Raw genomic sequence first — 23,161 nt, 5'->3', positions numbered from 1 at the left:
ATTGTATAATAACGATAACTATTTGGCTATTCACTACGCTATAAAAAACGTTAACTCAGAAGCTGTAAGAGAGTTTAGAAGACAAGAAAAAAGTATCATACAAAGCTCAAATGATGATGGTCTGTCAGTTATGAGCTATGCTATGGATTTTATAAAGCTCAGCTTTTATCATTATTACAGATACAGAGATTTGGCTGAGTATCGAAAATATAAAGATTTACAACCTAAACAAGTATTTGAAAAACTAGGTTACTATGACTTAATAAGAGCATTGCTTGATGACAATCCAGAAGAGCATGACTTGAAATGCTCTATCCTGTTTGCTAATGCTTTTGCACTTTTATGCATCAAAAATGAATTAAAATCTGAAAAACCGCCGTGTCCCAACATGACACTAGAAGCGCTTTCTCCTCAAAATTTGCGTAACAATTTTAAAAGGCAAATCGAAACTGCGGATTATTTTTTGGAAAACCCACATGGCGACAGTTACTCTTTTTCACATGCTAAGAGCTCCCCTACTCAACATATTGATCTAAACGGCTCTTTACTGTTGCTGGATCTTCTATTTAGGAAAATGACCAATGAGAAGTTAAGATCTAATAATGTCAACCAATCATCTCACTCAATAGATCCACGAGCCTTAGCACTGGAAATAACAGATAGTTTCAGCAAATACATCAATGCTGTGAGCGTCGGCAGTGCGGATGAAGTGATAGACTTTGCAAAATTACACTCAGATTTATTCAAAGCTATTAAAGTTGGAAAATATAACAAGATTGGCAATATTCTAAGATCGCATGCAAAGGGTTTAGTAGATCCTACTGATGAAGATTTTTACTTGTCCGTGATACTTCCGAGCGATTTCAATGAAGCTGAGCAATCTAAAAAAGAATATTTTAAATCATTTGCCGAATCATGTGGTGTAGGACCCATTAATTTTAATTTGTTCCCCTGATATTGTATTGGAAGGGTTAGAATATGATTTACTTTAAATCTAATTTACTTTCCATTTCACCGTGATTTTCTTTTTTCAAAAAAAATTAATAATAACACTGGGGAACAAATTTTTTAATTTCTGTTGTATGATATTCCTTAATTAATCAAGTATTTGCATAAATGCAACAGAAATTTGTTCCCAGTGTAATCGATTCTGCTGCACGTTAGTGATTTCACACACGGGAGGCATTTTAAGGTTTACTGGTGATGGTAAAGTTTTATACTATTTGTCAAATTTTCACGTTTGCACTCACATTCAAATACAACTGAGCAGTGAACTCTGTAGGACATTGTAAAATTTTAACTTTTCACTGACCATAGCTAAAATACTAAAGAAAAACAATTAACCAATTAAAATATGCATTGTAATTGGTCCTGAGGTTACTATTGTAGAAATATATTGTATTGTAAAAATATTTTTTTAAAGTATAAGAACAATTCCAGCAAAATTGCAAAAATTAGCATTTGTAAACAGTTCTTATGTAAATACTTTTTTTTCCAATGCTCACCTGGAGAAAGACCTTCTTCACACAGTCATCTGAAGGGCATATTTGTTGGCCACTGTTTCAGGGGCACCATATTAGTTGAATCACCGTTGCTCCCACAGTAAGGACAAGATAGCACAGAGAAGAAAGGAACATCCATGCCTTGCCCGGGATTCGAAACCAGAAACTTTCTGATGTAAGATCCTACACAAGTTCTTCTGACTCTACACAAGCAGATTTATTTACTTTCTGTAAATACTAAAAGTTTAAATTCATAGGCTACTTTGAAGCATCAACTTGCATCAATTATTATTATTATGCAAATAGGGTTATTTTTGGTACATCGCTTCAATCTACCAAGCTACTCAACTCCTTCACTTTTAATCTTCAAAATTTACCTAATGCTCATCATAAGTGTGAATTAGAATAAAGTATCGGGTGGATCCTAGAATAGTTCACCCCGTGTAGTCCACCCACCATTTTTTTTTTAAATCTCGACAAGCAAGTTTTTGAAATCTCACCAAATTAGATTACAGAAAGATATTTCGGAGAGATTATTTTGAACGTTCGATCACACCACCGAAATTCTTAAACCTAATTGGTTATTTGATATGTATACCTACGCGAAAGTTGGATTTCGTTAGAAAAAAAGTAAAAGGGTTTATTTTTTTTGCCATTTAGGCTTTCGATCTCTTGCTGTTAGAATCATCGCTATTATTTAAATTATCGTTATTATTATTAAATAATCGTTATTATTAAATTACCGTTATTATTATTAAATCGTCGTAATAATTTAAATTGTTCTTTTTTAATAATCAAGAAGCAACGTTTATATAACGTTGAATAATTGCCAACTTGGCGAGATTTCAAAAAGTCGCCAACAGGTGGGAAGTTCTAGGATTTTACCGAAAGAATCTAATGGAGGTATTGACATGCAAGTTCGCGTATTTCTGTCGCATAACCTATAAAAAGTACAGTATTTTTCTTCGAAGTTTCTTAACCTTACAGTATTTTTACATGTAACGTAACATTGTTAAAAAATCAGGAGAATTTAGGTTTGCATCAACTACTTTTTGTTTAGAATTTTTTTCAAATTTATCTGCAAAATTTAATGTTTTCGTAAAAAAACCAATGTGTAAATTACCTATTGCAATGCGTATTCTTTTGAGCAATTTCATTTACACTTATAGTAAAAGATAAAAAAAAGTATTATGTAAATAAAAGTATTATGTTGGCATAAGTATTGTAATGAAAAAATTATCACGTTCAGATTATGGAAAAAATAGTATTATGTTGCTTATAAAATATTGTAAATCTTATTCATGCCATGCTTTCGAAACGTCATAGTTTTTAAAACTTTCTGGTTGGAAACTATTTGTTACAACTATAGACAAATGACCTTGGATAAATGCTGAAATTATTTTTAAAATTCTAAACTAATTAAAAGTAAATTATAAAAAAAATTTATCTTTAATTTCCAAACATTTTACTGAAGTTAAGAATTATGATTAATTTATTGTATTTTTAATAAAAGAGCATCTAAATAATGGGAATATAAAAATAGTATTTTTGTAACAACTGTTTCACCATTTATTTTCATAAAGAATTTTCAAGCATAATAAAACCGTATAATAAAGCTATTGACATAATTCATTATTTTCACATTCTAAATTATTTATGTAACAGCATTCTATTAAACATTAATAATTTTTAAGCATCTAATATCAACGCAATCAGATTTATAAACATAAATGTTTTTTCATGCTATCTATGAAAGATCAAAATAGTTTCTTATCTATAAAAGAATAAAATTTATTGTCTAAATTCTAATGATCCTATTATAACTTATAAAATGTATACAATATATCAATAATATATTTTAATAATTATTTAGGATGATTGAAATAAAGTTTGCCTCAACTTCAAATATAATTATTGATTTTATATTTCCATATTTTGGTTTATTATTATCATTAATAAATACGTATATTGTAGTATGCAATTGCATTATATCTTTTATTATATATGTATGAAACATCAGTAAATATTTAATTGTTAAATTTATTATATAAAACAAGAACTGTACTGTTGCATAACTGTACTATTCATAATTGTACTATTCCAGAATATTAAACCATACAATTAAAAATATATATTTTGTACTTTATGTATGCAATTATTTCAAAGATAATTACTATTTATTTTCTATATTTATTTTCCATATTTATTTTCTATATTTAATATTTTCTCAGAACTTTAATTTGTGTTAAATATTTCAAATCTATGTAACTGATGAAAAGTGAAAAATTGAAATGTGAAAAATGAAAAATTGAAATGTGAAAAGTTGAAAATAAAATACTAAATTAAAGTAAAAAATATTTTATTGAACTTCATTTTTCATTAATTAAATCAAGAAATGTCTTTATTTTTAGTTTTTAAATTCATAAATTCATTTTGAAACTTAAATGTATGCCAATTTAGAGTTTTTCTGCAACGCTTTTTAATTTATAATTATTGTAACTGTTTAAAATAATTGAGGATTTTCAGTTTTTTATGTGAATATAATTAATCTAATTTATGATTATTCTCGAAGCAAATTTAATTTTAAAGATACGTTAACTTTATTAACTGAGTAACATTAATCAAATTACAGAAATTAGTTTTCAATTTTTATGTTAATTTTCAAATTTTCAATAATTTAGTCTTTTATTCTTTGGCTGTGAAATTAAATACAATAAAACAACTCAATTCATTTTAATTTAAAATAAAATTGGTTGTTTTTTTATTTTAACCCATACTAACACATATTATAGTGTTAAAACATATTTCACTGTACAGTGTGTCAAAAAAATACAGACCACAATAAATCACTTTTGATCTAATGATCGAATCTTTACGTCCTAGAACTCAATCTTAATGTTTCGAGTGAGTAACCTCAAATATGCTAATTAATTAGTGCAGACGATATTTTAAGTTACGGAATCAAACACAAAAACGTACTTTCTCTGAATAAACATACCTTTGGATTCGGGTTTCTGACTCCAAAAATAAAGGGAGTAATCGCAATCTGGGAAACATGATCCCCATAGTTTTTTTTTTTTCATGAGAGCGATGTTAAGTTTGGATCCATTAAAGTTAATTTTACTTTTGGCGTATTTTGTTGTATCTCGAGAACTTTTTTATTCGAATTGGAAAAAAATTTCATACATTTATAAAATTCGTTTGTCCAAAGATAATTCCATGCGAAAATAACTTTTAATAAATATTTATTATTTTATTTAATAATAGTCGAAAAATATACACTATATCATATTACACCATAGTGTAAAATATAAATTTTTACATCATTTTAAAGTATGTAATTTTACACATCAAAATGCAAAATCTGACTGATATAGGGTGAATAGTTCCTGAGAAATCAAATTTTAACTATACGACTTTTTTATTTATTAGGGAACAGAGCCCCTGTTCCTTGCCGACCACCATACTGCTTGATTGTTACTGCACACTGAACAGTGTATTATCTTCAAAAGTTGAAATTATTCTCTTGGTGTTGTTGTTGTCGGGGGCCATTTAAGCAAGGGGAGCGATCGTTCTTGTTTTCCAGTGGCGCCATCTATTGCCAGGAATTCAACTTCTGCCACACCCGTTTACAGGGTGAACGCATTCATGCATCCATTTATTCATCTACTGTTCGTATTTTTGACCTGAACTAGAGAACGATCAATCTCCAATTCAGTACCCACAGAGGAATCATTTGATATAGGAATATGGATGACTTTGTGACCCGATAGATTTAACGTGCACCAGACACCATTTACTACACGAGACGTCTTCGATCAGCTGGATTCAAACTCTCGCTCTCACGAATGAGAGTCCAGCCCCCTGACAACCAGGCTATCCCGGCCCCAACTATTCTCTTAAAATGTATGAACCAAAAAATAATTGCTTTCTTCTCTCGTCTAAACATTTATATTTGCGAATATAAATCAGATTTCTTAGCTATCACTTTGTCGAAATAACATAATAAATATGCTCGATTGCCAACCATTGCAACTATTTCAGTTTTGTTTGTGATTTTGGTTGGTAATTCCAAATTCCTATGAATTCATAACCAGAATTCATAACCATCAATTGCATTGCAAGGATGACCAGTGCACAAAACACGCAAAACTTAGATAACTTTTGTTATAACTATTGAATTTTCACCTACTAACATGTAACCTTAATGTTACAGGAATTGACTTGAACAATTAATTAATGCAAGGATAATTTTAAATTTGAAATCAAACATAAAAAACGTACTTTCTTAAATAAACTTAACTATTTCTGAAAGATTTGAATACTTGACCTACAAATCACTTAATAATCAGCGATGAGCAGCCGACCCAAATCTGAATTTATGGTTTCTTAATGTTAACTCTGTAGCCTTGTAATTATGAAACCGACCCAGAAAACTAGACGACTGCAGCAATGAAATCCCTCGAATGGTTGACCATTTGATGGATCAAGCAATGGAACAAACTAGCCTTCGTGGAGGACTTTCGTGGAGGATTTTCTTGATGGAATTATCCCGCATTTGCGTTATATGGAGAGGAGAACCACGAAAACCTCCCATGGTTAGCCCAATGGCAAGGAATTCCAACCCATGAATCATCTACCCTTGAGGATATTTTATGTCGGCACTATGATTGCGAACAGACTTTGCATCAACCCGTCATCCCGATGGGATTTGAGACTGAGTCACTTCATTGAGAGGCAAACGATTTATCGCTTGAGCCACCACAACCCGTCTTTCGAGTTATTTCAGTTCATTTTATCACCGTCTTTGAACAGTCAACTTAATATTTATGTTTACGAATACCAATGTTTAACGTTATAGCCATATAATTTTGAACCCAATTCAGAAGACAAGGGAATTCATGGATCAGGTATTGAAAGAAAATTGCCTTAATTTAGCCTTTTTCCACAGAATTAACCCGCATTTGCATTATATGGGGAGGAAAAAAACGAAACAATCCCACGGCTAGCCTGAAGGCGAGGATGCTCTTCTAACCCATGATCTGTCGACCACTGAGAATATTTTACTTCAGCACTGTGGTACAAAAGTGACAATTGTCATTTCGTCATTTTCACAAAACGTTCGCCGGAGCATATACTAGGAAATGAATTTGTCAAAAATCCATTGAGTATCCATTTTTTTCAGGGCAGCATTGAGATAACATGTAGAACATTTCTAACTGACAAATAACAACTTTTTAATTTCTTTTTTCTGTCCTGTGTATTATTTAATGGAATGTGTGCAACAGTTTCGAAAATATTAAATACTTGAAATCCAATCAGTTATTTGGTCGAACCTTGTTGCTTTTTTTAGTATAAAATTTAAAATAAATCATGGAATCATTTTCTTTCGGATTTTATAACAAAATTTCCACATACAACAACACGTTACTTCAGTTTGCATTATTTAATTAATTTAAAAATAATAGTGCGGGACTATTATTTGTTATCGCGTTGGATACCTGATCATTGTTCTATTTTAAGTTCTTAAGTGAAGCCTAATCAACAAGAATAAAAACTACACACTCAAAAAAAGTCGCTACTTTTTATTTCTGAAAAATCGTTTTTCATTGCGAATAAAAGCTAAATAATAATAAAAGAACAAAAACGCAAGTCTCTATAGCGAAAAAAGCTCATGTTGTATAAAAACTAAAACACTTCATTTTACCTAATGACTTTTTAGTTAAAATTTTTCAAGGGGAAAAAACACTATAATTAGGGTATGAAAAAAAAGCATTTTTTTGCTTAATTAATGAAGATTACATTTTTTACTATTTGAATTATTTTTTTCCCTCTGCATCCAGGACTATTAAAAGTTGAATTGCTTCTATTATTCGCTTCCAAAAAAAAGAATGTTTTTTTTATTCATGTTAGAAATTTCTTATCATAATAGCTTGCTTTTCAATCTCCTGGCATTTCTTTTTCTTCTCAAATAACAAAAAATAAAATTATTGAAAAATAAGACAATAAATTAAAATCAGAATGGTTTATAGATACATACATTTATTTATTAAATTATTTTATCTAATTTATAAAGCTTTATTAATGTAATTTCATAATATAAATAATAAAACAATTGGGGATATGACGAAGAGATCAGTATCCAGTAACCGGTATCCTGACTGAATTATTAATGTTATATTATCTAAACTGCTGACATTCCCCATATTTTCGAAATCTGCTGATTCAAAATCCAAATAAAATACATATTGGTTCTAGTTTACTAAGAGTGATTGTCTCTTTTTTTCTTTTCCCTTAAACTCGCTAACTAATCATTATAATTCCACAGTGAGCTCGTCCTGCAGTGAACTGATCGTAAAGACAAGGTGCCCAGTACAACACAGAAGTCAAGCATCACTGGCTGTGGACAATAAGCGGGTGGGTGACCACTTTGATCAGCCTGTGTAGTGTGTAGTTACCCATGGTGTGCAGTATCGGTTTCTCGTTAAACTATCCTATCGCTAAGTGCTCGACTTCACGCGAGGTTGTCGGGCTACCAAAGCAGGGGAGCCATCCCCTCTGCTGAGGATCAAAATTTCGATGGCATGTCTTCGGATCATCCTCAGGAATGTTTCCCACACCGTCGCCAATAGCCCATTACACGGCTAAATGAACAACAACAAATCATTTATTCCGAAAATATTTTCAAAATAATTAATAAAATACAGATCATTATATATTTTTAAAATAATTACTAATCTTTTGTTATTAATATGTTCGCAATATACTAATGATATTTAGTCATTAGAATGTGGGGTTCCCCACACAGAAAGTCCATCATTTAAGGTTCCACAAAGCAAAAACTTAGAATAGCCCACCCCTTGGCGACTTTTTGAAATCTCGCCAAATTGGCGAGTACTACTTATATCAACGGTCTTTTTTATTATTAAAAAAATAAATTTAAATTCTTCGGATCATCCTCAAGGATGTTTTCCAGTCCGTCGCCAATAGCCCATTGTGCTACTCTAATGTGACGTAAATAGAAGTACCTATCTATCTACAGCTTGTTCCGCAATAATAGTCCTTAATATATAATTTCAGAATCCTTGTTACAAATGAAGTGGGTAGAAAATACATATTTGGAGAAGCAAAGTAATTGTTAAGTAATGAAAAGCAAAAACGCTGTAGAAATCTGGGAGTAAAATCATCAAAACCAGTTTGACTGTTCTATTTTATCTTGTTTTATCGCCATCGTTAAACAGCCGTCCCAGTTTTAAATTTACGACTACCAATGTTTAACTCCGTTGCTTTATAATTTTGAACCTAAACCAGAAGACAAAGTAACTCTTGGATCAAGTATTGGGAAAAATTTGACTTGGTGAAGAACTTTTTGATGGGATTAACCGAATTTGCGTAATAAGTAGAGGAAGAGAGGATGAAGTTACAGTGTGGTGTGCTTTATTGTTTTAGGCACTGCGGGAGGTCTCACAATCATAAAGATAAGGGGAATATATAAACGTCAGCGCCAGGATCAACGAAAAATGAAAACGGCAAAAGATGAGATGGATAAGTGAGGGTGATTTTAAGAACTTAAAAATAAGGAATTTTAAAACTATAAGGCACAAGACTTGGTTTTCGAAATGTTAGAGAGGCCGTGGTTTAACGTAGACCTTTCTCGTGACCTTCTACAACCTTTTTAATACTTGTACATGACTTATAGTGTTATTTTTTCATTTTATAAAATTTTTAATGAACAGTTACTTTATCAGGTTCTAGTATTAAGTTAATGAAAACTCATTTTTGTTTATCAATCAAGTCATTTAAATTTTTATAGAAATATTTTTAAAAAACTAAAATCATATTGAAAAACAAATTTTTTTACTATTATTTATACAATAACAAAAATAAATGTTCATAAACTTTTGTCCCTTTGCTATAACTTTTTCTCAAATACACTTTCTCTAAAATGCTTTATAATACTTTCTCTCATTAGACAAGTATTGTGTATTTTTCTATTTCTTACCTCCTATTCACTTCTAGAGATAAATATTTTTTCTTGTCTGGGAAAAAAAACATTAGCTTCATGTACACGTGATTTATTTCCGGCAAAAATTGTTCCTAAATTTTATTTTTCCAATTTACTCTTTGTAGAAATGACAAACAATTTAGAACTAATGTTTTTCTTTTTTTTTTTTACAAGTTCTTTTTACTTATTATTTCTTTAAAATAACACCCCAATTTCATATAAAATAAAACTAGTATTTTAGAAATACATCTTCTCCAATTTTATAATGAAAAATCTCCAACATTTAATATATTTTTATTAAACTTTCAAAATCATTTTTCAACATGACCGCCAATCTAAATCATTTTCTTCTTTCCTCTCTATTTTCTTTATGAAGCTCTTTTATAATGTTGATTTTTTTATAACTCAGTATTACTTTTCTTTCTAAAAGAAGTGTTTTATTTTTCTAAATTTTTCCGTTCAAAAAAATTTTTTTGATCATTGTTTCGAAACAAACTTTACCTCGTATAGCAAATTTAATTCTCTTCGTCAATTGAAGTGTTATTAAGTAATAAGTGTTATAAGCTAAATTATATAACCCTATAGTGTTATAATGTTATCTAAATGAAGTGTTATGTGTCCTAATATTAAAAAAATTACATTTATACAGGGTGTTGTGGCATATTTTTAGTATCCTTGTAAAATTACTCATGGAAATATTTTCCCCGACCCGTCCTTATGTAGGGCATGCGGGTAAATGTTTATTAAAATCAAAAAAATTCAGAAAACAATACAAGCATAAAATACATATCAGACATGGCAAACAGCCCATGAACATGACGGGCGCAGAGCAGCAAAAATCATGTAAGGTGATAAAACCTTAAAACAGCAATATATTAAAAGTGTCCGTTAAAAGAACAATTTAAAAGATAAATGTGCAAAATTTACAAAAGAACAATATAGTATAACATTTTAAAACAGTACTTTTAAAACCAATCAAATAGTACAAAAGTAATTACAATAAAATTGGAGCAAGTAAAAGGCATAGTAAAAGTTATAAAACTATACCATCAATAAAATTGAGACACCCAAGTTGGAACGAGCAGATTCCGAGACCGTTAAAGACAGTCCTCCAATAGATCCTCTAAAGTTTGTTTAATAATCTTTTTTATGATATTTCTGCAAGTCAGGTTAGCACAGCATTGATGTTGACTAATATTATTAAAGTGATTGCCCCGGAGTGTCCGGAATTGAGAACAATTCATTAACAAGTGATCAATAGATTGACATTCACCACAGTAATTACATTCTAGAGATTATTGTAAAATTACTCATAATGAAACGAACTGGAACTGTTGTATAAATCTTTATTCGCCTGTTGTCGAGAAAATGAGCATCGTATTCACGTGCTCGAAACAACTAAGATTCGAGTAAGGTTTGCAATGTTTTGATCATTATCTCTTTTTAACTATATTAGTGTAAAATATAGCAGTTCGTTATGTTTTGTACAGCATCATAGCATGCTTGCGGCGTCTTTAGAATCCATTTGTTGTTTATTTCGTTGAAATTTAAATTGAAAAAAAACGCTTTATATTGTAAACACTACAAGTATAATGGCGCGCTTTTTCAAGATTAGTCGAAAAAAATCATTCGAAAGTGGTAACCCGGAAGTCTTAAGACGAATTTTAACCCCTAGCGCCATCTGTGCTTCACTTTACACTACGAACCATCCATAGGTGTCTTAAGAGTGAATGTACTGTAAAAATTTTCCTTTCTATAGTATTTTTTGTATTTAATTGTCAAAAATGATTTTTTTAAATTTCCACGGGGCATTATTAAGATATTTAATGCAGTTTTGAGTTCTATGTAGTATCTTAACTTAAAAAATTTTTATCTCTTTGAAAATCAAGACAGTAACTAATGTACTTCCTTCTCCTGTGACTATCCACCTGCTAATGGGGGGAGGGAGCATTCGAAGTGTTGTCATGGCTAGAGAGTTGTACTCTGAGCCACCTGTAGCCCATTTCGATCACCAATAGAACTCTTTTAGAGATTAGGCATCCAGAGAACTTTTTACCGCGAGAGAAACTGTTCATGGCAAGTTCAGCTTCGCCTCCGTTAGTGATTTATGTTTCAAAATTTAAAGAAAAGTTCATGTAAACCTTGAATAAATCGTAAATTTTCAAATACTGAAAAAATGCTTTCGAAATATTGAAATGCAAGTAAATCATGGCAGAATTACTTCTTTACTGCGTAATTCTAAGTAATCATGTCATAATTCGTTTGCATTTCGATACTTTTTCAGCATTTGAAACCTCGTGGCTTACTCTACGTTTACCTGAACTTATTTTTTTGTATGTAAATGACAGAGAATTTATAATGAAGAGCTTTTTCCTCGATATAGCGGCCTTTCCAGGAAAAAGGGCCGTGGTAACCCATTGTTAGAGAATCTGACTTAGTACGGAGGGTCAGGGGTTCAATCCTAGACTCCGCTAAGACCCACCGTAGTTTTTCTGAATTAAAATTCTGCATAAGAGTAAAATATGCCGCTTCTAAACCAGCTATTTCAGCTCAATTATTGAGAAACTAATAAAATACATGGATTGCTAAGACCACAACGAATTTTATGAATAGTTTGAATGTTACTATAAATCTGAATTTAATTGAGACGAGCATAAATGAGTGTTACTTGTAAAACTGTTCGTGTTTCGGACACCCGGTACCGGGTTTTCAGAATAAAAACCTGGTACGGGTACCCGATACGGAATAGTGACATTTTTCGGGATAATAACCGGGCAATGAAACGCCGGCCGGGTACTGGATAATTGCCTGGTACTCGATGCATCCCTAATGTTATTACTCTTCACATCATTGTAAAATAAATTCCAGGTCTATAATTAGGTTAAGAATGTTTTACAGCAATATGAAATGTTCAGTTTAGACCTCATTGCACTGTGTATAGCATTTTTTCAAGGACTATGCCAAAAACAAGTATTTATTATAAATATACAAATACAGTCATACCTTCTAAAGCATTAAAAATGGGGGTTTTTTTTTCTTATTCGCTATCTCTACGCTCGAATACGCCATGTGGCGAGAAAACCGGTTTCATACCTTTGACCCTTTCTCTATCCTCTTCCTTTCAGTTGTATAGAAATGTGCTATGATATTTTTTCCTTCTCTTAATATCTTTCGTATTTAATTGTTAAAAATATTTTTTTTTAATTCCATGATGCTTTCTTTTAGTACCATGTTTAATGTAGTTTACAGTTCCATACATTTTTCTAGCTTAAAAGATTTTAATCTATTTGAAAATCAAAACATAGACTAATGCACTTCCTTCTTCTATGACTCTCCACACGCTAACGGTCAAGGCATGCGAAGTGCTGCCATACGGTGATAACGGATTGCGCTAATGGTTTTCTAAAACATGGTGGACTGCGCTGCTAATATCTAATCTCTACTTAAGAAAGGTTGGTGAACTGCGCTCAAGGCAACCCTAATGACCATCCCTGCTACTGCAATCATGCAGTAAAACAATTTCGTCGTCTAGCCAATATTGTTCGCCAGAAGCTAGTGTGTTGTGGGGGGATATGTCAATAAGTGTTCCTCCATTTTTCGGTAAATTTCACTTAAAAGGAATTTTTTATAGGTTTGTCAATTTTGATACTTGTGTAATTTTAAAATACAAACTATATTTGAACTATGAAGAAAAAAGTTTATGTTCATTTTAAGGTGACAAGGGGCTTTCAAAATTTCTTCATAAAAAGTTAAAAATCCTCATATAAAAAACGAGTAATTCTGATTTATTTGATATTAAAAAATTTTAGCTTAATATCAATATATTTCATTTACAGTTTTAGTAAAAATTAATCAATACAATGTCATTTTGATATTATAAATTTATGATTTCATTTGAATTCTCACAAAATACTAAATTACAGTTCCGAACTTTTTAGTCATTGTTGTTTTTTTCATTGCCTTAAAACCCTTGGAACAACTAAATATGACAACATTTACAACAATACTTAAGAGAGTTAAATAAAACTTTATTCCTTTGTTCATTGTTTTAATGGTTTTTCTTAAACATTGTTGCCGAAAAAGATAATTGTTAATAACACCAACAATATAGCAGAAAATATTAATTCCTCATTCTTATTTGAACTTTTATAAGTGAATAACGTCTTTTTTGACAAGTGACTTATAATTTGTGAAAAATGAGTGAATTATTTCGTTTTGCTGTGCTTAATCACTGGCAAAAAGAGTTGATAAGGAATCCAAGGCCTTATCGTAAGCATGAAAACTATTAATTTTATATATTTTAAGTAAAAGATAAATTTCGAACTATCACCAAATCTTGATTAGGATCTATCTAAGACTTTTTATAATTAAGCAGGAAGTGGTAATATACAATATTAGAAGTCTGTATTATTTTGTGTGAGACAATACCTAATTCTTCAATTTGTGATTTCATTGCATGAATATTTTAATTTAATCTTATTTGAAAATCGTTGAAACTGAACTGAAATGAAATACGAAAATTCTTCCGTAAAGTGTTTATTCGCATAATATTTTAATTATTATACATTAAATAAAGAATTTGGTTTTGGTGAACCGCAGATTTAAAACAAAACTAAGCTCGTCAAAAGGAGGTTTAGAAAGAAAATGCTGTTATTTGTACTTTCATAAAAAAAAAGATTCTTTGCTCTTAAATAAATCATTGCGTTATTATGCATTTCATTCAAATCTTTTTTTCTTTTACATTACTTTTTGATTTGAAACAATTACATATTAGTTAAAAACTATAATATTTTAACTATAAAAGAAATTAAAAACTATATTGTGTTACAATTCTTCAGTTTATGTTTGATTATCCAGTTATGATATATTTAGTAATCATAAAACATTTTTGTTACCCAAATTTAAATTAGTAAAAAATAAGCTGCATTAAAATTTAATTAATAATTTAATTAATAATCTGACTTTAGCGCCTGGATTTCTTGCAGAGGACACCAGCAGTAGTTCATCTGAAACAGATGGGTAAGTATATGATTTGGATTGACAAATAGAGTATTATTTTTTAGGAGAAAAATGGTAATTTTTTAAAGTTCGAAAAATAAATAAATAAACAGATAAAATAAAAAATAACTGAAATAAAAAGTTAATAAAATAAAAAAATAAAATAAAAATAAATGTATGAATAAATAAAAATAAATAAAATAAAAAGTAAATAAAATAAAAAATAAGTAAATAAAACAAAAAATAAGTAAATAAAAAAATAAGTAAATAAAATTAAAATAAATTTGCAAATAAATAAAATAAAAAGTAAATAAATGAAATAAAAATAAAAAGTAAATAAAATAAAGAATAAATAAATAAAATAAGGAATAAATAAATAAACGAAATAAAAAATAAATAAATACAAAGAAAAAATCCTTTTCAAGAAGTGCAAAGAAATCATCGCATTTAAATAATTTAGATTAAATATCATTGTTTGAAAAAAAATATTGCGCAAGATTTTATATTTAAAACCTGCAATATGGAGATAAAATATTAAATGTGAATATCGATATAAAATGTTAATATAAAAATGAAAAATATGTGAAGAGATGTTTTTTATAAATTTATTTCATCAATATTAACTTATTCACATTAAATTAGTCTTTATAATGGCTTAAATATGAGTCGAGTAAGAAACTTATAAAAGATAACCATCTTGAGATAATTAGATTCTGTCTATAAATATCTAATCTATAAATATATTATTTTCTTTCTATTTTCAGCTACGAAATGCTGGAGGTTGAGGGTGAGGTAGTGAGTGAGGAGTCAAATTTGACTTCTGATGAGGATAAGGATGAAGCTAATGATAGGTACCAAATCGAGTTATTATCTTTAAACGATTGTAATATTTGTATTTTAAACCGCTTCAACACTAGATTGCCTAAGGAAGTCATTTTGACTGCTTTAATTTCAATTGGAAATACAACGATGTATATAATGATACAATTTCTTAGAATTTTGTACTACATATAATTTTTTTTATTGTTAATATTTATTAATAGCTTGTTATCTAACTGTAAATAATAAAAAAAAAATTAAAAATTAATTTCAAACAAATATTTTTACACATTATTTATACTTTTACAATCCGGTCATTTTGACTGCTTTTGGGCAATGTAGATATATACTAAATTTCAGTCTTTCTAGTGTTAAATATTCAACAAAATTTGTTGTATATTGGCATACAAAATACTACCATCCAATAGAAAATAAAACAGAATTCGAAAACTTCGAAATAAAAATTTCTAATAAAAATAAAAAATTTCGAAAAAATTCCATTTTTTTTCCTTTGTTTGGCATTTTTGTAATGTATGCTACCAATTGCAAATTTTTTTTTTCATAAAAAAATTGCGTTCATTAGTTTTTTAAATTTTATGTTAGAGTTCATAGAGTTAGCAACATAAATGAAATATAAGTCAAGGAAATCTATCGTGGATAACTTACGATGTTTTTTTTTAATTGCGCAGCAGAATGGTATTTTTGCATACATATTTTCATATTGGAATCACTAAGAAACTTTTAAATTATGTAAATTAAATTATTTAGCTGTTATATGAGATATGTAAATATATAAGGCCTATACGTAAAGTGCAAGAAAATACGCTTAAATTCTCATGAAAAGAAGACTTGTTATTATAGATTTTCAGCTTTATAAAATGTGTTAAGCAAACTTATGTCTCAAAATTGAAGCAAAAATATAATGCAATAATTTAATTTTTTTTCCTTTAGCGATGATATGGAAGAACTGAGTGCTGAAATAGAGCATTCTTAGTCATCTACAACTGATGATGAAGAGTATGAAATTTTGGATAGGTTTGGATATTTAGCTTTTATTTTATTTTTATTGTATTAATTGTCTTTAGTGAGATTTTAAATATTTAGCAATTTTAGATATTATATATTAAATGGTATTTATGTTGCTACTTTTGCATGCTGATTTTCATCGTAGAAACTTTAGAAAATAATTGTGTAGACATCTTTTTAATAAATGCAAATTGAAATAGTTTGTAATAGTCAGAGTTTAATGATTTAAAATAAATTGTGCAAAATCCATACAAGTATGAATTAATTCTTCTTAATAAAAGACATGCTATTATATGTGAAGCATGTGTTAAACTTGACGCGTTAACTGTATAATATGGTAATTTTATTTTTCATCTTTAGGGATGACATGGTAGAGTTGAGTGCTGAAATAGAGCCAAATGAATCATCCTCATCCAATGAAAATGTTGCTATAGTGAATAGGTTGGTTAAATAATTTAAATATTATTGAGATTAAGTATTTTAAACAAAATTTTAATTTTTAACTTTGTAATTTTTAAAACATAATCTACTTTTTTTGTTTGGAAGCTTACGCATGAAATGAATAGAAAATATATATTTCAAATTTATTTAAAAAGTGCAAACTAAATGAATTTGTTCTAATCAGACCTAGATGAATTACAAAAAATTAATGTGAAGCATAAACGTAAAAGGGATGAAAATGGTTTAAAAACACTAATAATTTTACTTTTTGATAAGTAATCATTTCTTGCAAATACTTCAAAAAAGGAGCTTCTCAAAATTACACCGAAATAAATATAGTCGAGACTAAAACTCACACATTCAATACAAGGTAAAGTGGCATGCTTGAAATTGAAACAGCGTATATATTTTTATTTTAATGAATCTTGGTAAATGAAAAATCGTTATCAAATGGGACAAAATTCAAATTTTAATAGTTTATAACAATTAATTAATCGAAGAATTCTAATTTGATAATAGTTTGTTGTACTTACCTTCATTCTAAAATTATTTTACGAATAAAAATTGTCTTTAGATCTACTATATTTAGATCTTCTTTTCTACTTAGCAGCCATGTTTATTTACAAATAAAGATGGGTTTTCAAAGGTGTTCTTTTGAACATGTCACTATACATAGAGTTTTCAATTTCAATTACATATATATATATATTTTTAGAGCTTTTCTATCACATTTTTTCACTAATTTGAGAAACTAACAGGTAGGGCATTTGTTAAGCTTGAGGTAATTATTCGATGTACTAATTTCCTTTTTTTATTTTTAGCGAAAAAATGGATGTATTGCGGGGTGATATTGAGCCTAAGGAGTCACAAATGATTCTTGATAAAGAGATGGTTGATATGAATGGGTAATTAAAATCATATTTTAAACTACATAAAATGCATCTTCAATTAGTTAATACACCAGATTTAAATTTTTATGGTCCGAAATCGTAGTTTTACTTTATTCGAATTTTTTAAGTTATTTTCTTTTAGAAGCAAATATCCTACATTTTATTTTATTCATCTTCAAATAAAATGAATATTTTCCGGGTCCATTTTAATGAGAATTCCGTTAAATAGTAGCAGTATTTTAATCCAAAATTTAAAACCCGATTTTCTGCAGTTACGTAGTTTTGTGTAACTCCTTCTTACTGTCGGTAAATGCTCATAATTTTATTTTATTAACTGAATGCAATTCCGTTTTATGTAAATATATATATTTTTTATAAAAGAATATATTATTAATTTTCCTACATTATTATTCAAAATAGAGATTGTAACCACAGTCTAGAAGGCATGGACTCAATAGATCAGTTTTGTTTTGGTCAAAAGAACTGTTGAGAGCTTTTACACCTTAAAGTTAATTTTACTTCTTGCAAAATTTGCTATCTTAAAAAGTTCATATTTTTAAATATTTATTTTTCCAGAGCTATTTAATTAATTATTTCAATTTTGGTGTTTGGTCTTTCAACATTTCATAGATAAAATTTAGTTAAAAATTTGTTTTCAAAACAAAAATTCAAAAAGTTTCAACCATTTGCGTTTTTTAAAAATGATAATTAATGCAAAGAATAATATTTTGCATAAAATTAATAAATTGTCCAAAATTGAATAAATTGTCTTTTGAATAAACTGTCTAAAATTGCCTCCTTCTCTCTTTTATTTTATTTTATAACCGTCGTTGAACAGCCAACCCAATTTTATGGGTTTACGATAGCTAATGTTCAACTCCGTAGCCTTGTAATTTTGAACCCAATCCAGAAGACAAGGGAACTCCCGGATCGAGTAGTGGGAGAAATTTGCCTTCGTGGAGGACTTTTTGATGGAGCTAACCCGCATTTGAGTTAGACCATGAGAGAAGACCATGAGAACCACCTATGGTTAGCCTAACTTCAAGGGGACTCTAACCCGTGATCCATCTACCACTAAGGATATTTCACGTCAGCAACGTGGTCGGTGCAAGCCGGATGCGGAATTCGTATAGACTGGGATTCGAACCCGGTTCGCCTCATTGGAAGGCGAACGCTCTTATGAAATAAAGGTTCCTATTCCGTCACAAGAAATGAATCTAAGTAAACCTTTTTATATCTGATTTCATATCCTTATAATTAATGCCTGCACAGATATTTTATCATATTTGAGAAAAGTCGCACAACTCTTTGCCTTAATGAAAATCCGATCAATAAATCAAAAGTTAATAATGAGTTCAAGTTCTTATCTCTTCCCTTTTTAGCTTAAAGTACACAAATTTTAATAATGAATTAATTTTATTAATTTTCTTCTTTAATTTTAATAGTGACAGAAGTGACCATTGGTACTTCGAGATTGATTCGAGGGAAAAGAAAATACTGTCCAAGTCCTTTAAAGTGAAAGAATCATTGGACATAGTTGTTGGATTAAAGAGGTACAGTAATTGCTATCGATCTTATTTAAATAAATGCATTTCTTTTCATGTGAATTTAAATAACAAATATGCTTTTCTATACGCTTCAATAGTATATTTTATAATTTATTTATTTAATTCCACGTCTTCTTTTTAAACTAAAGAAATATAAAATTGTAATTAAATATGTTTTTAAGTAGTATAAACTGGCTATAAGAGCAAAAGCTTAGAGAAAAATTGTTTCATTAAATTTATTGACACTATATATACACATGATAAAGTATTAAAAATATATTTTCTTCAATTTTTGGGATTTTATATATTGACTAACTAAGTATGAAGTTTTTCGTGGACAATCGAGCATAATGTATTCATACGATAAACATAGAAAACAATTTAAATAATTTTTTTGAAAAATTACGCTTTTCAAAGCCATTTCAAGTACTGTCTGGACTAATTAATTAGTGTATTTAAAATAAGGCAATACAATATATAAGGTTGTTTGATTACAAATTGTGACATTTTCCGTTTCACTTCAAAAATGAAACATCAAGGTAAGCAGCTGTTGTTCATAAATAAATTTTCTTTTCAAAATTACTTTGTATATAATTGTATAATTGTGCATGTTTGTATTGTGCATGTTTGTATTGTGCATGTTTGTATTGTGCATGTTTTTCCAATTTTGTTAGATTCTTTGATTTTGAATGATAAAATCAAATGTACTGTGATTGTAACATTAAAAAAATTTTATGATATGAATAAGATATTTCAATGATTAAGCATAAGGTCAAAATCAGATTTTTAAAAAAAACTTGGATTCTGTTATAATAAGAAATAATGCAGCGTTCTTTCTACAAATACCTTGTCAAGCTTATTAGTTAACGCAATTATTAATAAAATTCATTTCTTAACAGTATTTGTTGCAATTCTCTCACTTGCATGATTAATAAACAAAATAATTAAAGTCTGATATAAATTTAAGTACATAAATAACCTTCTTGTAGATTGTTTAACAATAAATGGATTATTTCTTACAGTTGCGGAGATGTTTCTCAATTGACAAAAATTCTGGAAGAGAAATTGGCTCAAAACCCAGAGTTTGCTGAGAAAAGAGAAAAGGCGAGAAAGAAAGAGAGGAGAAGTCTCCGCTACTTTGTGAGACGTCTATTTACTGGGTGTTTCATGCGGAAATATTAGAAAACAGAGTGAACCCGAAACTAGACATTCCCCGACTTAGAACTACCGATCTTGACAAAATTTCTCATATTTGTGACTCCAAAAGTACACATTTCCTGACTTTGAGACTCTGAATGTATGCAATTCCTGACTATTAGACTTTTCCTGACTGTGACTTTTCCGACTGTGACTTTTCCCGATTGTGACTTTTCCCGACTGTGACTTTTCCCGATTGTGACGTTTCCCGACTATGACTTTTCCCGATTGTGACTTTTCCCGACTACGACTTTTCCCGACTGTGACAATTCCTGAATGTGACATTTCCTGAGTGTGTGATATTTCCTAAATGTTACTTGACTCAAGACACACAAACTGGAGAATATATAACTACAAAAGAATGTATTTGACTCCCAGATTTTTAGACATTTCCACGCAGCTGTGTGCTAAAAACAGACGAATTTTCGAATACGTGTGACTCTCAAAATAAACTAAAATGCCTAAATATGTGACTATTAAAATAGACGTTGCCCTGTTGTGTAACTCTCCCCGATTGTGACGACATTCTCGGGCTCGGACTTAAAAGCTAGACGCACCCGACGCAAGACTTCCAAACTTATTTGAATGAGTGACTATAAAAGTGTGCATTTCCCAACCTCGAGATTCAGGAATTATTAGACCTTACCAACTTCTTGACTTTAAAAGTGAAAGACTTTACCTGCATCTGTGGCACACAAAACAAACATTACGAACAAAACAAAGTATGAGTCTAAAACTAGGTATTAACCTGCTAAAGACTCCCCAATTAATCGAAACTCCCGATTTTGTGATTCCAAAAGCATGAATTTCTAAATTGAAAGACTCCCAAATGTTGATTGCAAGTTCTTTCTCTATTTATTGTAACTTATTATGTGCATGTAAAATTTACACTAAGAACAATAAATGGAACTTGTTTAATGATTTGTTATTTTCTTATTACTTTTATTATTCAAAATTAGTGAAATCAATTTTTATTAAAAATGTATGTTACGACTGTGTGCATGGGCTGAAAGCCCATATATATCAAGACGGAAAAGATTAAAAGCTGATAACAAAAAAATTTCATTTTTTAGCTTTTTTTCGGGAATAATAAAAATCTATAACTACCAATTGTTTTTAATGGATACAATTTTTATATTGAATTGCTTCTTCTCCAAGAAAAAACTAATTACAGTGATTGTTTATTGTTAAGAATAGATTAACTCCTCCCGAATATTATCTAATATTGAAATAGTTCTCCTACCAGTATTTTCTCTTTTTCGTCTCGCTTTCAGGCCTGACTGTGTGTACTAAAATAATTTAATAAGACGAACAGATTTTTTTTAACCCCGGTGACTTCTTCGACTACTCGCTAACACTAGATATTGCTGACGCAGTTCAATTTATATCACTTAGCTAATTTCGGTAATACTTTTTTTATAAACAATGAAGTGTAGATTAATCAATGTTTACTTGTAAATAATGAAATGTAGATTAATCAATGTTTATAAACAATGTTTGTTTATAAACAATGAAATGCAGATGAAATGAATGTACAATAGATTTCATAGCTGATTTTGAATTATTTTTACAACCAACTTTGTTATTGTTCATCAATTCTCAGAACTGCCTGTTCAGTTTTTTCCAGATAACTTGTGCCTCTTATCCGCAACAGGACGGAGTACCAATAGATTAACAAAAAAACAAAAAAAAATTTTTTTAATGGATTGATATTCGCTCGTAGGAAAACGCATTTTTACAGTTTAATTAAATCAAATTTAAATGAAGATCTAAAAAATGTTAAGCAGATTGTTCACTATAATTATAAGACAAGGATTATGCAATTGCAAAAGATCATATTTAAAAAAAAACTGGTGATAGTTTTCAAAAATTAAGTTGCGTGGTGCAATAAAAAAACTTCAAACATAATATATAAATATATGAAAAAAATTATGACGGTAACAATAACATTTGGATATCATAGTATTTCTTTAACATTTCCTTAGAAATATACAAAAATTCATAATCTTTAATGATTTTGAAGTAGCTTGTGATTTTTTTAAAAACAATTTTTGAGGCTGTGGTGACAGTTGCTTAAAAACGTAAAAATTATCGAGAGATACTTTCACAATCTATCTCTCAAAAGAAATATAATAAGTTCAATCAATTATTTGTTGTTGTTGTTGTTCATTTACGTCGCACTAGAGCTGCACAATGGGCTATTGGCGACGGTCTGGGAAACATCCCTGAGGATGATCCGAAGACATGCCATCACAATTTTGATCCTCTGCAGAGGGGATGGCACCCCCGCTTCGGTAGCCCGACGACCTGCACGCGAAGTCGAGTACTTTACGGTAGCACAGTTTAACGAGGACCAATACCGCACACCCTCGGTCCCTTCGCAGACTGATCCAAGTGGTCACCCACCCGCACACTGACCGCAGCCAGTGATGCTTGACTTCGGTGATCTACTGGGAACCGTGTCTTAACGATGCGGGACTTCCAATCAATTAGCTCCATTTTATCTTTGAAATTGCCTAATCTGAAGAAGCCTTTTTTCCTTCGACACATCTTAACTCTTAAAAGTTGTTTTCGCGTATAACTTGACACTCGTCTTTCACAAATATATGCGTATAAAAATCTATAAGCTTTTTGTTTTCGAATTTAAACAGAGAACTATTAAAGATTAACATAGAACTATCTTTGCGACGAGCTAGTCTTTGATCTCTAGTGGCTGCTTGTAATAAGATTAGATTG

The 23,161-nt window shown here is 29.6% G+C and overlaps 1 protein-coding gene across 1 annotated transcript; it reads left to right on the top strand.

Moving 5' to 3' along the window:
* Window positions 1-14,437: 14,437 nt before the first annotated feature.
* LOC122269060 (uncharacterized) lies at window positions 14,438-21,315 on the top strand. The gene is made up of 7 exons (XM_043040416.1): window positions 14,438-14,526; window positions 15,270-15,356; window positions 16,276-16,359; window positions 16,711-16,791; window positions 17,613-17,696; window positions 19,127-19,234; window positions 20,251-21,315. The coding sequence occupies exons 4-7, from the start codon at window positions 16,718-16,720 to the stop codon at window positions 20,408-20,410; spliced, it is 426 nt and encodes a 141-aa protein (XP_042896350.1). The 5' UTR covers window positions 14,438-14,526; window positions 15,270-15,356; window positions 16,276-16,359; window positions 16,711-16,717; the 3' UTR covers window positions 20,411-21,315.
* Window positions 21,316-23,161: the final 1,846 nt, after the last annotated feature.

Source organism: Parasteatoda tepidariorum, chromosome 9 (assembly GCF_043381705.1).
Source record: "Parasteatoda tepidariorum isolate YZ-2023 chromosome 9, CAS_Ptep_4.0, whole genome shotgun sequence".
NCBI lineage: Eukaryota > Metazoa > Arthropoda > Arachnida > Araneae > Theridiidae > Parasteatoda > Parasteatoda tepidariorum.
Note: the sequence above shows the minus strand (reverse complement) of the source record. Positions and strands in the feature narration are given on the sequence as shown.

Coding starts and splice junctions, on each gene's coding strand:
- LOC122269060 (XM_043040416.1), top strand. CDS start 16,718: ATGGTAGAGTTGAGTGCTGAAATAGAGCCAAATGAATCATCCTCATCC. Junction 17,697..19,126: donor GAGATGGTTGATATGAATGG/GTAATTAAAATC, acceptor TAATTTTAATAG/TGACAGAAGTGACCATTGGT. Junction 19,235..20,250: donor ATAGTTGTTGGATTAAAGAG/GTACAGTAATTG, acceptor TATTTCTTACAG/TTGCGGAGATGTTTCTCAAT.